Raw genomic sequence first — 15,720 nt, 5'->3', positions numbered from 1 at the left:
GACTGTATTAACATATTACATTATTCCTTAACCTGACACATCCTATACTCTACAAGGAGTCTAGAACTAAGGTTCCATACTGTTCAACAGTGGCTTTCAAACTTGTTGAAACAGCAGAGTATCTTTTAATAATAGACTCACTGAAATACTAAAAACTTAAAATCCACTATCCATTTTGGAACATGAAAAATTATAGTATGGTTCTGCATGTAACTAACTAGATTCTTATAAATGCATAAAATAAGAAATCACATTTGAGGAATCTTACTAATATTTGCTATGTTTTATTAACCATTAGAAAATATTTGGGAAAAAACTGATTTCACTTTAGCAGTGAAACAGCACACACTGGAGCTGATCAAGGAATATTAATGCTTTTTGGTATTTAGGAATCATTCAAAGAAAAATTTGTAGTAAATTTTAAGAATACTGAAAATAAAATGCCTTAAATATATACTCATTATTACATAAACAAAGATTAGCAAACCGGTTTTTGCCCTCAAATATTTTTAAATATCTATCTATTGAACCACAATGTTTTTAAATTAAAATTTGTGCTTGCATCAAGCCATTTAAGTAAATGGTAATCATTTTGGTCACATTTTCTGCTATACTGTTCACCCTCCCAAGAACTTCATCCCACCAGGAAGTTAGTTCACACAAACATAAAAATATATAGTCAAGAAATGAGCTAATTCTGCCTCCTATAAACACGTATTTACACATCCCTCCTCTTACTCATACCTGTTCACTAAAAATGTATATGCCCTTTTACTGTTACGTGTAAGTTGGGAAGTAAATGATAGACATACTTAAACCATAATTATAACTGTTTTTAAAATTCCTATTTGTTCGTTATTATTTCTCCAAGCTGCAATCCTCAGTTCAATGGTCCCAGAATTTCTTTTAAAACCATCCTCAGTATTATAAATATCAAGCTTAAATCTCAAAATATCTATAATACAATGATAATGGATTTATTATAAAAAACACTAACTTTTATTGTGACTATTTGGCAGTCCCCTTCTGCATATAGAGCTAACCAGACACAAGGATTAAACTTTCCATAAGTTGATGAAGAATGTGTGCCTTTTCAAGTAAAGGTTAGTTCCGAGTAAGTCTGAAACTAAGGCTCACTCATTCTATTCAGAGAACAAATGAGACATTCTCACCGTTAAAAAGAGGAAACAAATATGGGAAAGTTAGGCACTAATACTAGTTGGTAAAATTTACAAATGTTTTAATTATATACACCCTATTATTTTAAACTAGGTTAAAATACACATTATTTTGAAAGAACAATTTCAAATTTCTTCCAAGTATGCTTTAGGTATAGTTGAAAAGAGCAGATAAACTCTAGACTTCTTATAATCCAAGTTATATTTAAAATATTCAAGCTAAATCCTCATTAAAAAGAAATGTAATGTGGCACGCTTTCTAGTGGCTGTTACCCTCTTCCAAACCAAAAAAAAAAAAAAAGGTTATGGGCATGAACAGCAAAGTTGTCATGTAACACTTTCTCAACTATAACTTTACTTGTTCTGCTTACTTTAGAAAATCATGTTTCAACTAAGAATATTAACTAAGTACAAAACTATTTGTTGTTTTATTTGTAGATACAGAATCCTACAAACATCTGCAGCAAGCCCACAAAGCACTTCTATTGTCCATACTGATAGCTCCAGTATTCAATATATACAAAATATTTCTATTAAACAAAACAAAGGTATTCACAAGAGGCTGCAGAAAAACTCATGCAATTAACGAAGACTGAAATTTATAAATTAAAAACTTAATCTATACATAATGTACAAATAATCGTGCATTTTAGATGAATGTTATGTCTCATAGGAGTGTTTTCACAGGCAAATGTTGCTGCATAAATATTTGCTAATGCAAATGAATGAATCTTAGTAAATTCTGCTATTATATTTAACCCCCAAATTGAAACTTTTGCTGTTTTTGAAGGTTGTCCAAATGAAGTTGACATCTACAAAAAAAGTTCCAATTCTTTTGCATCTCATTTAGGGTGTTTTACCAAGAGCAAATTTCTTAAACCTCAGGCATAGCAAATATAAATTTAGAAAAAGAAATCAAGTATAAACACCTATCAGTTCAGCAAAAAGTTCAAATAAAAATTTTCAATTTTACTGAGAACAAGCACTTACATAAAATGCTTCATTAGAATATACATAAGTGAAATAAAATGTATGCTTTTGTTCCTAGTTTTTGCTTTCACATTTCAGTAAGATAATTTAAATTTTTGGAAAAATTACACATAGCAACCAAGAAAACACATTATACAGGAAAAAAATGCTCTCACCAAAGTGAACTTACTGAATAAATCATTTGACTTTCAGAGTTTGAAATGTTACCAACTTCACAATCATTCAGTCTGAAATTGTGCTATATTACCAGAACTTATTTTATGAAATCAGTAAATCAGTGATTTTTTTTTTAAACTTAAATTTTCTCTTAAAATACTAAATAGAATTTTCGTGGGCTGGTGACCTCCAACGTGACTGCAAATTTTTGATTATAGAGTTTGCCATGCTACCAAGTTTCTCATGCATTTCAAATAATTGGCTTCCTGAGTAATTATGGAGATCTTCTGAGTCCATTTGAAGAGCTAGTGCACTAATCTGTGCCAGAAGATTTTTTGACAGTGGACTCTCTAAAGCAACAGGATCAATTAAATCTAAAAGAAAGAGAGAAAAGGATAATTAAATCTTTCCAAATAAACCTTAAATTGTATCCATCTCCTTTTAAGTTAATAAAAAGTTTAAGTGCTTAGGTTTCACGTTGAGTGCAGGTTGCTCAAGAAAACAAGGCAACAGGAAAACTTCCGTAACTTATTCTGTGCCATTAAAGAAATCACTAAATCATTTCATTTTTATGAACAATGTAACTAGAAAACAATGTTTTTATATCCTCATTTGAGACCTTGAAAGAGTAAAAGGTGACAATTAGAGAAAAAGCAACTAAATATACTTGAAGACAAATCAGTTACTTTTTCATACACTTGGCAACTATCACACAAAAAATACTTGTTGAATTCATAGGGCATGGTCAAATTAAAACTAAAAGCATAATAACAAAACATCTCTTCAAGAAAGTCATCTGATCTTATAAATTATCCTACTCTGCTAAAATATACCTGAGGCAAGTCTTTCTTCATCAAGAGAGAGAGATTTATTTTCCATTCCATTCATTGTTTTTTCGGAAATATCAAAAACTGGAATCTCTTCTAGTCCACGAGACTTCACCTTGATTATACATTCAAGCCAGTAAAAATAAGAACAATAGCAACAGACTGAACGTTATTTTCAATACGACTAACAGTATTAATACAGGAAAAGAATCTGACATAATATGTTCCACAGTCAATCACAAGATTAGCTTAGGTAATATTGCTAAGAAATCATGTTCTACTAACAACTCAAAAAATAGCTTTACACAGCGTTTTTTCAAAGAGGTGATTAAGGAATTTATAATTTTTCCTACTGGACTCATCAAGAAATATAACCGTGGTAGGCAAGAAAAATTCATTCCCCAGGTTCAGAATATGGGAAAAGCAAATCTAAGGCAAAGCTTTCCAAGGTTAACATACAGAATTCTTTTTAAAAAAGAATGTAATTTTCAAAGGTATTTCCAGGACTTATTATTACTGGATTGAGACAATACTAATTTCAGAATGTTAGAGTTACCATATGACCTAGCAATTCAACTCCTACATATACACCCAAGAGAAATAAAAATATATGTCCACACAAAAACTTGTATATGAATGTACCTAAAAGCATATTCATAACAGAAAAGGGTGTAAACAACCCTAATGTTCCTCAACCGGTAGATAACCAAAATGCTGTACAGCCATACCATACCAGGGGTTATTATTTAACCATAAAAATGAACAAGGTACTAATACATGTGAACCTTGAATATGTGCAAAGAAGCCAGTCACATAAGACTACATAACCTTCTTTTAATGAAATGTCTGCAATAGACAAAGCCAAACACAAAGATTAGTGGATTGTCTCAGGTGTAGAGATGCAAACCAACTGTTAATGAGTACAGGACTTTTTCCCAGGTAATAAAAAAAAAAAAAGTTATAAAATTAGGTCTTGGTGAGGATTATGTAACTTTGTGAATAAACAAAGAACATATAAAATTTTTTTAAATAAATAAATTAATCTAATCCTCCCCCAGTAACTTAAAAAAATAAAAATAGTAAACAACAAAAAAACCCCCCAAAACATACAAAGAACACCACTTAACTGAATGCTTTGGGTGGATGAATTTTATGGTATGTGGCTGTATAAAGCAGTTTAAATACTTCATCTCTAAGACTGTAAATTACTAATAGTTTTTTTTTAAAGAATTGGTTAACAAATCTTTTTACATATCACAAATACATTAATACTAAAGCAAAAACTTTCAAGAATACAGCAGAAGTCTTCAATATTGAGTTAGCAAACTCTAGTCTCATAAATTCTAATAGAATGTTGGTTTTTACCCTTACAGCATCCTACTTTTCATTTATTCACAATTCTGCATACTATCAATGAACACAAAATGTGTATCTAAGTGGATTTCAAGAGAGTCTATAAATCCTTCTGAAATTATATACAAAATTTTCTATATTTTTATAGGAAAAAAGAATATTTGCTTTCATAAAAATCTTGAAAAAAATCCATGACCCATAATGTTTATGTCTTAAAAGTTGATAGAAAGAATAAGTAAAAACTAATGGTCATGATTGTGTTGGATATCAAAGTCAAACTACTGTTAACTACAAGTCTGCAAGATTTCTGTAAATGTTTAGGAATAGCAGCCATGAAACCAATCATCAATTCAGTAGAAATAAAAGAGATAAGGGGAAAGGAGAACAGAATGCAAAGAATAAAAAGTAGAAGAACAGTATAAAATAAATGAGGAAACTTCTCTATGGAGTTATAAACCTTTTAAGTTACTCCTGACTGCAGGGGAAGGGAAGTTTTTAAGCAAGAATAGTTTAAATGCAAATTTCTGTAATTGTACTGCTTGATCATTTATTTGTACATGATTTGTAACTAACATCTCAGTTTTTACCTGCTGCTCATGATATATTCTGAGAGCCTTTTTTACATTAGACACTTTTGGAGAACGTATAGGAAGAGTTTTTATTTCAGATGCTGTAAGAGTACTCAAATCACCAATTGTTTTTATATTCTTGGCTCTGATGAGTTGTCCCAGTCCTCTTGCCCTAAAGAGATGAAAGAAACAGGAGAAATGTCATTACATAGTTTCACATTTATTTGTGAGGGCCTATCCAGCTGAATTTCCTGATTTAAGCTCAATCATAACTGAATTTATATAGGCCCACCCAGCCCACTCTGGGGAGAGGCGTATGTACATTTAAGACAGAATTTGAATCTGATGTGTATGCCTGGTTTAAGTGATCGCACTGGAAATAGACTGAGCCTAACTTACTTCACTTACATTATGACATACTAGCCGTCTGACTTTGGTGGATTAGCCTTTATTATAAACACTTTATAAAGTGAAAATAACTATACTCCTTATTGTATTTATATTAGCATTAAAAAAGATAATGTATGCAAAACTTGGCAAATATTAAGCATACAATTATCTTAGCCATTACTATATTATGATAAAGGCTTCTATTACGGCCCTATCTCAGCCATCTTCCCCAGCTAAATTTTCATTTATTTCTACTCTGAAGTGTGTGAATATATGTAAAATCAATTCTAAACATGAGAACCTTGATCACTTAAATATTCCTCTTAAATAAATGGCATCTTTAAGTATAAGCCAGGATCCTAACCACTTACCACATGTTGGACGTAATCTGAGGTAAAATGATGTCAACTGGTGCCACACAGTTCATCAAGGCAGGGTAAATGCTTTCTGTTGGGCATGGCATATATTCCTTAGCCATCTCTACAATCTTAAAATAAATTTCAAAAGCTGTTAAACAGAGGTCACCTGACTAAATGTGAAAATATAAAGTTGCATGAAAACTAAAGCATTTCTTACTAAACACTTCTTTGAGCTCTTAAATTTAGGGCTACGTGATCCTGGGGACAGAAATCCTTTGGCTGAAGTGGTATTATGCTAGACAGAAGAAAGGAGAAAAAAAAAACTCAGAACCCTAGATAACTATAATTTTACAATTTTATTTTCACAACTTAAGACCACAGCAATTTCTTAAAATTTTCAGAATGTAATAGTACTACTGAATCAATTACTTGCTGCATCACTATTGCCTCTTAACACCTTTTCAATTCATGTCTGCTTACCATGTAAGCAGACAAAAGAACAATATAACCAAATGAATTTTTTTAAGACAAATTACCCAACCCAATTCTGTGTCTGTACGTGTATTATTTTAAAGCCTACAGCTCACCTTATACTGTGCAGTAGGTGAAGTTTTAACACTTTTTACCATGGGAGAACTATTTGAAGAATGGCACCTAACAGTAGAGCATCGTCTATCAATGTCATCTGCCAACCCTGCTTGGTATATTGGATCTGCAAAGGAGACACGGCGAACCTGAAAACATACGTCATGTTTTTACTTAACAAAATTAAGTTTTTAATAATAACACTGTAAATTCTCATTATAAGGTTAGCCAAAAACAGAACATGGGTTTAGAAGCTAAATTTATTTCATTACAGGCCAACTGCACATAGCTGCAGCTTTTCCTAGTGACTGCTTTCACAGATATTACTCAAGACCAAGGATCATTCCAATTATCTATGTCCTAAACTGCTCCACATAATACAGCAACAAGGAGCCTGTGAAACAAGTACAGTAGGAGAAACTTAAAATTGCATATGACAGTTAAAATTCTATAATCAAATTCTACTAACCTTACAGGCTCACCATGAACTGTAAACAACAAGGTAAGCACAGAGAAACAGTACCAACTGGCCTCTGGTAAATCTTACTAATCTCTGTTCTTAATTCTTTGAGGGTACCAGAGTCACAGCAGTTGAGTGGCAATTTTTATCTTTCTTAGCCCAGCTTGAAGTCATTCTGGCCACTTCTAAACTCTCTGTTCACTCATTCAGCCATTTAAGTACATGACAAAGCCTTTAAACCACTACATACAAATGACTCCTGATCTCGATTCCCCAGAGTGGGCAGATTCTGTACATATCTGCTATAGAAAACTAACATTGTACTATTGCCTAAATTAAAAATCAAATATGAGCTACTATCAAACAAAACATGACTAGTTAACTTGTATTAACAATCTAAAGAATACTGAAGACATCAAATGCATTCTATCTTCATAAACTTTTCAAGAACTTCTATGGTCTATTTAAACTTAAAGTTTAAAAAAAAAAAGTAAGAGCCTCAAAACAAAAGCAAAGCAAAACCAAACCAAAAAAACCTCAAAAGGTGTTAAGTCTTCCTAAGGACTAATCTCTGAATTCTCAGTATAAGAATTTTCAGTATATTTTGGGGAAGTCTTCACAATGTGCTGGCTAAGGGCAAAATTAAGGGGCAGTGTAATTATATTTATATAAACAAGTTTATACACATAAACACATACATTCTACAGTAGATGGAAGGTTCAATTTCAAAATTAAGGAATGCCTGCATCATACCTTTCAAAACATTTACTTTACTAAGCAAAGGACAAATTGAGCTATGTAAGCACATGCAACTTTTCCTTTTTAAATTTTATTTATTCAACAAAATATGTGCAAGTCACAGGGCCAAGAGCTAAAGTAGATACATATATAATCCATATGTTTACAAACTAAAGGAGTTCTATTTTAGTGAAGATGGGGACATAAATAATTAGAAATGAAATCATATCCAGAAACTGATAAAGACACAACTTAAAGAGATTTTGTTCTCTTTTTAATTAGATGAGGTCTCAAAATAAGAGTTTAAATAACTACTTAAATGTGAAACAATATAATGTCCTAGTACAAAGTAAGTGCTAAATTTTATCAGTCTCTAAATCTGCTTCCTCATATATTATGGCATGAAGAGCAGAAAGAAATCACCATTAGAGATTATCAATTCTGCAAAAGGTGAACAATGGTGATGGTTGTATAGAGAACTTTAGCTTAGTGCCCTGAAATAAGGGAATCTCAAGGGCTTCAGTTTCCTTTCTCAATACCTTTCCTTCTACGTGTACTTTCCCCTAGCCACCATGGTAAATATTCAAAAGGACTGGTCATGTAAGACTAATATTCTGTCAATCAGCAGGTGTCACTGTATGGCCAAAATATTCCAATTAAATATGGACTCATTAATATTGAGCCTCAATCCCTACCTTGTGAACAGGTGATGAGATCTCATCTTCTTGGGATCTTTTTAGTCCTCTCTTTAAAATGCTGGTGGATGGAGAAGCCAAAGGAGACCAGACACAGCGTGCTTGCACGCCACTAGGACTGTCATTTGCTGATGCGAGTAAAGGATCAAGATCCCCTAATTTTTGAGGAGATGTATTATTGTCTTCTGATATAAGTTCAGAGACAGCTGTTCCAGAAGTCAGAGATTGTGCTGTTTCCTCCACTTTCTCTGAAGTATGATGATCTTCTTGTAAAACTCCATCATTTCCCGCTACCATTTGATTGTCATCTAATTTTGTTTCCTCAAATTCATTACATTCAGTATTTGTTTCAGTTTTATTAGAGTTAACGTTTCCTTCTTTAGTGCTCGTCTCAAGTGTGTCAGGAACAAAGTTGTTGATTTCTACATTTAACCTCTTCATCTCAGCTTCTACAGGCTCAGAGGCTTTGATAGTCAAGTCCTCATCCTGTGCTTCACTGACATGGTCAGTTTCAGCAGTCACCTCACCAATCACTGTTTCTGCACAACTTCCCATTTCAGCATTCATTTCTTCGGATGAGTCTGGATTAGATTCATTACCTCCTCTGTCTAGTTCCCCAACTGCTGTCTGTTCAGAAACCTCTATCTGAGCACTCAGTTTTACAGGTGTGCTATTATCAGAATGACCAATACCTGAATCCTCAGTTACTGCTTCTTCAGCTGCATCTGCTTCAAATTCATCCCTTCTTTCACTGTTTTCTTCAGTTAACTCTTCCTCCGAAATACCAGTTTTGACACTCTTTTGTTCAGAGACGCTAACTTCAGATTTACCACTTTCAACATCCAATTCCATAGCATCTACTTCTTCTGGATTCATTTCTGCTTTTACTTCACATGCATCTGCTTCAACATTAACAATATTCTCTATACTCAATTCCTTTTTTGAGATAGCCTCTGGCTTTTCTTTGGTCTCCAAAGTAAAGCATTCCAGTGAAGTATCTTTGGTATCATCTAAACATAGGCCACTAGTTTTACATTTTTTACTGGATGGCTCCTGACTTTCAAGAGATATTGGTTCCTTAGAATTCCTATCACAAGTTTCTTTAAAATTTACCATTCCAGAAGGAAGAGAGTCTTGAATAGTATTTTCTTTCAGCTCAGTTTCAGACACAATTGGTGAATCATTAGTAGTATCATTCTCCTCCTTGAGATCTAAATGAAAATTCACAGTATGATGCTCATCTAAAAGTTTTACTTCAGAGTGCAGATCAGCTTTAGAAGTTTCTGAGATAGTTACAGGTGTTTGCACATCTGTCTTTTTTGTTTCACTGACCTTTACATCATAATTTTCTGTGTCCTTTAACCCAACTAACTTTTCCTGAGGCTGTGACTTTTCTCCACAGCAATCACAACCCTTAGATCTCCTCACCCTCCTACTTCTCTTGTGTTGGCATTCAAGTGTCTGGAGAGTTTTTTCAGAAAGCAAAGAAATATCTGCTGTCCCTATTTTTGAAGATTCCCCCACACTATTTTCTACAGAATCGCGCTTATGCAATCTCTTATTGGCATTTCTAGTCCTTAGATTTGATTCTGGTACAGGAAGATTTAAAAAGGGATGTTCTGAATATCTGCTAGTTCTACTTTTTCCCTCATAAGTAGCTGCTACATCATCAGAAACTTGTAGTAAGTCTGAAGATGCTGTAGAATCTTGAAGAATTACAGTATTATTTTCATCTTTTTCACAGATCTGAGATTTTATGTCTGTGTCTACTTCAAAATTCACTTTATAATCATGTGTTTCATGTTCAACTTTTATACATTCCTGTTTTACCATTTTCTCTTCTGGATCTTCAATGTCAACACTGTCATTGCTTCTGTTTTTCCATTTTCCAGATCTCTTCTTTTTAGAACTCTCTTCTTTTGCCTCAGAACTATCAGATTCTGAGTTTTCAATGCTGGAAAGTAAACCCTGGGATGCTCTTCTTGTTTGGTATCGTGTTCGTCCCCTTACTGATTTCTCAGAGGATTTATCTGCAATGTCCTGGGCACCATCTCCCTCAGATATAGTATTCTCAAGATCTGGCTTTCTTCTATTTTCATCAGTTTCAGAGTTAGTGCTGGTTTCCCCAAAAGTCTTCTCATGTAAATTATTTCCTTTCTCAATTAAATTTTCCTGTACAGTTTGTTCAGAAATCAGTTTTTGTTTAGGTAACAAATCATCTTTTACCTGCAGTGGACTTTTCTGAAGAGTCTTTTCTTCTTCCTTACGTCTTTCCCTTTTCTGATGATTATTTTCTTTATCTTGGCTATCAGTGGTTGACTCTGTTGTTTCTGAACGTCGTCTTAAAGATCGTCTAAGGGTTTTTTGATTTGAAGTTATCTGAACGTGACTATCCTCATTTACTGTTTGATCTGCTGTTATTATGGCTGGGGGTGTATTTTCTTTGGACTCCAAATTTATTTCTAAGGCTTTCTCTTCTACAGTATTGTTTTCTAATAACACAGCATTTTCTACTGTCGGTTTAAGCATTATATCCTCACACTCCACTGTAGATTCAGAGAGATGAACCTGATTATCTAACACACATTCTGTTTGATTAAGCAAATCAGGTGGGTTATTTTCTAAGGCTACCATGCCATCAGCAGATTCCTGAGTACTTTTTGCCTGATCAGACTTCATTAAGGGCTTAGACTTCTTATTCCCTGTTTGTTCAGATTTACTTGACCTTCGGCCTGATCTCTTACTCCCATGCACTATTTTTTCAGAGTCAGATTTTGAAAGAGCCGTTTCTCTTTTCTTTGCTTTTGGTGGATTATCTGTTTTAGTCGTGCCTTCCTGGTTATTTTTCACTGTACCAGTTGATGCCATGTTATTCAAGGGGGATGGACTAAAAGGTCTATTTTCTGAACCATCAAACTTCTCCAAAGTAATAAAGGACTGCCTTCGACTTGTAGGCTGTGGGGGAGCTCCAGGAATAGTGGCATTAGAGCTACTGCTGACACCATAAGTATTTTCTGTACTAGGTGCACATTCGGTCGGCGTTTTCTTTGATGCAATTAAAGCTTTTTTTCTGGCATCATTATTACTGCTCAGTATTTCTGGACTGGTTTTCTCAATAGAACCACACTCATTACTCGAAAAGGAAGCCTTTTCAAGATGTTCATCCATACCACAGTTTTCCATGACAAGCTGAGGCATGACACTGTCACTCTCCTTTTGTTCTTCCTGCACAGAAATGTACATATACATACAGATTAACCAGCAAACAAGTCTGACATTCTGGGGAAATTTCTGTATAAAACTTCAGTAATTCAAAAGGTAATGTAACTTTCAGTATTTTGCAAATATCCCAAAGGTGGTAGGAGATATCCATTAATTTGTGTTTCCAATTATAAGTATTCAATAAAGCTAAATATACTTAAACACACTGCACTCATACCCACATACACTGACTACAATTTTGTTAAAGTTTGCTAAGGAGAGTTAAGAGATTATACAAAAATCTTAGTATTAATATAAGTGACGCCATAATGGAAGGGTGAGTCTAAATACCCTGAAATACAAAATACCAAGTATACCTTAAGTACCATCTTGGAATGTTCCTTTGATTTTTCAGTTAAAGTAGGAATTTCCCTGAAATAAATAAGTGCATAAATTAGAGTATTGTTAATTTAAAAATTAGAAAACTAGTTACTTCAACAACTTCCATACTCACATAGATTCTTCCTGACTATACTGAGAAAATAAAGTATCTTGTGAAACATCCAAATTATTATACATGGCAGGAATATCACACCTGAAAAAGATTTTTTATATTAAACTTCAAAAATCTGATATTTCTACAATTAGAAATTAACCTTAGCACTTAAAATACAGTACAGTATACACAGCATCTTAGTTCTGAACACAAAATTATAGTTCATTGCATAAGATCTAAATGTAAATACATGACTGAAAGTGTGCTGTACACCAGAAACTGACACAACATTGTAAACTATAACTCAATAAAAAAAAATGTAAATACAGAATACTCAAGTCAAGAGTACAAAGGAGTACAAACCTCTTTGCTTTGAATACTTCTTTCTGATGTTCAGTTAGTATTCTTTCTTTTGCTTCTTTTCCTTCTGGAGGTATAAACACAAAGTCAGTAGACTTTTCTTCTTCCAAAGGCATTTCACTCTTTGGTTTTGGAGTTGAAGAGTCTAGTGGCAACTGCAAATTTAAAAAATAAATGTGTATTTAAATTCCCAAATTATTTTTCAATATGTCAATCTCTCTTCTCACACTGATAGTGTTTAATAATAACTAGGAATGTAAAGTTCATATCCATAAAATATTTCTACTTAATAACAACTAATACAATGTCCCTCACTTTCATTCCGCCTCTATTAAAAACTCAGAAAATAAAAATTATGAAAAACTCAGAAAATAAAAATTATAGCTCTTTAAAAAGCAGGCAAATGTGTGCTTACGAAAAAACACGGGCAAATGTTTTTCAGGCCAACACACAAATGGTTTAGTAGGAGAGTGATACTCTGCAGCTCTGAAGCTGAAGCACAAACTAGTCAAATTAAGTTAAAAACTGCCAAAATAATATGCCCTCCATACCAGTAATATTGGTACTATGTTATTTTTATACATTTTTAGCAGCTGTTTTTTCATTCTAATTTACAATTGCTACAAGACGGTGTCAAAGTTATTCTTTAAAAATAACATTTTTCTTTCCTTTTGCCAGGGCCATGGTCTCAAGATTCTAGAATACTCCTTTATTGGAGATCCTGAAAAAATTATTGTCTGAAAATCAGTTAACTGGCTATTAGCTACTAGATATTTAGTTTCAGATTTGAGGTTAAAATGCATGTCTCACCTAGGCATTCTCTTTCTATTCAAGAACAAGTTATAAAATATTCTTTCATGCTACCTATGTTATAGTTATTCATATCTAGTTTCATTCCATCTGCCTGGACTAACTATACTTAATGAATGCTAAGTATTATACAGACTTAACCTTACTAAGTAATCATCTCCCAAAGATTCTGTATTTCCACGCCATCCAGTTTTTCTAGGCCAAACTCTATTACTTCCCTACAATCCCATCTTTTATTTAGTCTTTCAGTTTTTTCTTCCAATTAAAAGTTTTATGTTCCCAAGCTTCCATACATTTTAACTTAAAAAGTTCTACTAAATACACTTTAGAAAAACATACTTTGGCAGGTAGTTTCACACTTTCTTTTGTACTCTTTGTTTGTGCCAAAAAGGAATCTCTTTTTCCACTTGGTTTTCTTTCCATGCCACTTATTGTCATATTTAACTGTGAATTTTCTGTCTGTTTTTGTAAAAATAAAGCAATTTCATTAAGGGCAAATGCTCATTTTATTTCCTTTTCACATTTTGATTCCAGTGTAATGAACACTCATTTCAAAATTTTTTAATTATTCAAATCTACTAAGATCACATCAAAAAAAGAAAGCCACTGTCTAATGTAATAACAGCAAACAGATTTCCAAATTAAACAGCAGTAGTTCTTTTGCATCATTTACTTTTACAAAATCTGAAAAAATAAGATATACTAAATAAATACTAAAATGAATCAAATTACTGGGCTCAAATACCCCTCTTATTACTGGAAATTTTTCTAAAAGAATATCAAAGCCATAAAACTTTAAACAGTAAAACATGCTTGACAGAAAATATTAACTATCAGGTCCCAATATGGCTTTTTCAGGCCAAATTACACTGAACGAGTCTCAACAAGTCTACATAATTGATGAAATTTTTATTTTATCCAAAAACTAAACTAGAGTACTTAGCCAGCTGTAACGCTTTTTGCCTTACATGGGTTCTTATTAAAAACAAAAAACAAAAAAACAGCTAGGATTCCATTTGTTGTTAAATAGGGAAAAGTTGCCTAAGGATGTACTCTTATCTTTACTCCTTACTCTTCAGATAGTAATCAAGTATTACAAGGATGCGTTTTTCTGACAGAAGGAATGAGATTCAATGGAAAGAAATGAGAAAATGAAGGGTAGCTCTTGCTTAGAGATTGTTACATTAAGTAACCATGTATACTTGATTGATGACCTAGATTTACCAGCCATCAATTTCCTAATATTCCTAGTTTACCTAAAGCAACATTTAACCATAAACTTAAATAATTCCAACCTTTGCAAAAAAAATACATACAAGGTGCCAGTTAAAAAAAAAAAAAGACCATAAATGTATAAGAAACATTACATACATAGGACTCTATGGTGAAATTTACTGTCCTTAATTCATAAGTTTTCTAGACTAGACAACTAACTATATGGGCAACTCCTATGTTATAGAGCTCTTTTGTTCAGGTTTTACTTGTTTATCACTTCAATGAAACATTCTAGGTTTCTGTCCTTTTTAAATTTACACTGAAATCCAATAAACTACTCAAACATCATTCAAAAGAATGAGCAACCAACCAACCAACCAAAACCAAACAAACAAAAACTTACTGCATCTGAATATGGTCCACTGGATTCCTCCATAATCTCAACATTTTCCAAACCAGGCAACAGAAGCAGAAATTTTTGTTTGGCTTGTATTAGTATTGGTCTTCAAAAGAGTACACAAATACATACACCTTGAGTACTGGTAAGTACTGGTAACATGTTAACACACGTTAAGAGAACACTTTAATTATAACTTTAAAGTGTTAAAACACATCCCAGCTTAAAGACTGTTTCTTACTCTACATACATCAAACTGGTAGAAATTACAGACAATATTTGGATTTTTCACTGAACTCTCTGGTCTCCAAATTTTAATCTGTAAACTTTTCAAATTTTCCAAATTTTAATCATAGAAAAATTCAAGCAAAAGTAGACTGTTACATTAAGTAACCACGCATACTTGATTGTTGGCCTAGATTTACTAGCCATCAATTTCCTGCCCTTTGCATTGTCTCTGTTAAGGATAATTTGAAATTGCTTTTTATGTTCCTGACACTAAGGTTATTCTAAGGAGCAAAGGGTCAAATAATTTGTATTAATTACCACATAATCCAAATACTTCAACTAAGAAATCCTCTGCTATGATTCCTCATAAGGAAAATTTATGTTAATACCAAAAATGCCAATTTATATAATCAGAACAAAATAACTATATAAAGTTTTATTATTAACATACTTTAACTCCTCAGGGTAGTTCAACATTGTCACTTTAGCAAATGTGGCATTCCAGAACTGAGCACTTTGTTTTCGAATCTGTTTATTCTTGTGTGAAAATATTACGCATAATAATGGCGAGATCTGTTCAAGAAGTTCACTGTCATAAGCTCCAGTGCAGCTGAAGTGTAGACAAGAAATAATTTCTCCCAGTAGCTTTTCTAACTAAGAAAAAGGAAAAGTTTATTGGAAGTCTGGAAATCTTACTTCTCAAACAGAAAAAA

At 32.8% G+C, this 15,720-nt stretch overlaps 1 protein-coding gene across 4 annotated transcripts in view; it reads right to left on the bottom strand.

Annotated features, from left to right (window-relative positions):
* Positions 1–268: 268 nt before the first annotated feature.
* RIF1 (replication timing regulatory factor 1) overlaps positions 269–15,720 on the bottom strand; it is a 46,986-nt gene continuing 31,534 nt past the window's right edge. For 3 of the 4 annotated variants that reach the window (XM_072960955.1, XM_072960954.1, XM_072960957.1), the window contains exons 24-36: positions 15,459–15,661; positions 14,786–14,885; positions 13,507–13,626; positions 12,361–12,512; positions 12,016–12,096; positions 11,879–11,933; positions 8,301–11,525; positions 6,410–6,556; positions 6,040–6,117; positions 5,835–5,950; positions 5,092–5,245; positions 3,158–3,266; positions 269–2,698 (exon numbers count right to left, since the gene is read on the bottom strand). In XM_072960955.1, the coding sequence (XP_072817056.1) occupies positions 2,484–2,698; positions 3,158–3,266; positions 5,092–5,245; positions 5,835–5,950; positions 6,040–6,117; positions 6,410–6,556; positions 8,301–11,525; positions 11,879–11,933; positions 12,016–12,096; positions 12,361–12,512; positions 13,507–13,626; positions 14,786–14,885; positions 15,459–15,661 (4,755 nt within the window). In that variant the 3' untranslated portion in view covers positions 269–2,483. The remainder of the gene's footprint in view (positions 2,699–3,157; positions 3,267–5,091; positions 5,246–5,834; positions 5,951–6,039; positions 6,118–6,409; positions 6,557–8,300; positions 11,526–11,878; positions 11,934–12,015; positions 12,097–12,360; positions 12,513–13,506; positions 13,627–14,785; positions 14,886–15,458; positions 15,662–15,720) is intronic. The other variant, XM_072960958.1, reaches the window with a different exon arrangement.

Source organism: Vicugna pacos, chromosome 5 (assembly GCF_048564905.1).
Source record: "Vicugna pacos chromosome 5, VicPac4, whole genome shotgun sequence".
In the NCBI taxonomy this organism is placed as follows: Eukaryota; Metazoa; Chordata; class Mammalia; order Artiodactyla; family Camelidae; genus Vicugna; species Vicugna pacos.
Note: the sequence above shows the minus strand (reverse complement) of the source record. Positions and strands in the feature narration are given on the sequence as shown.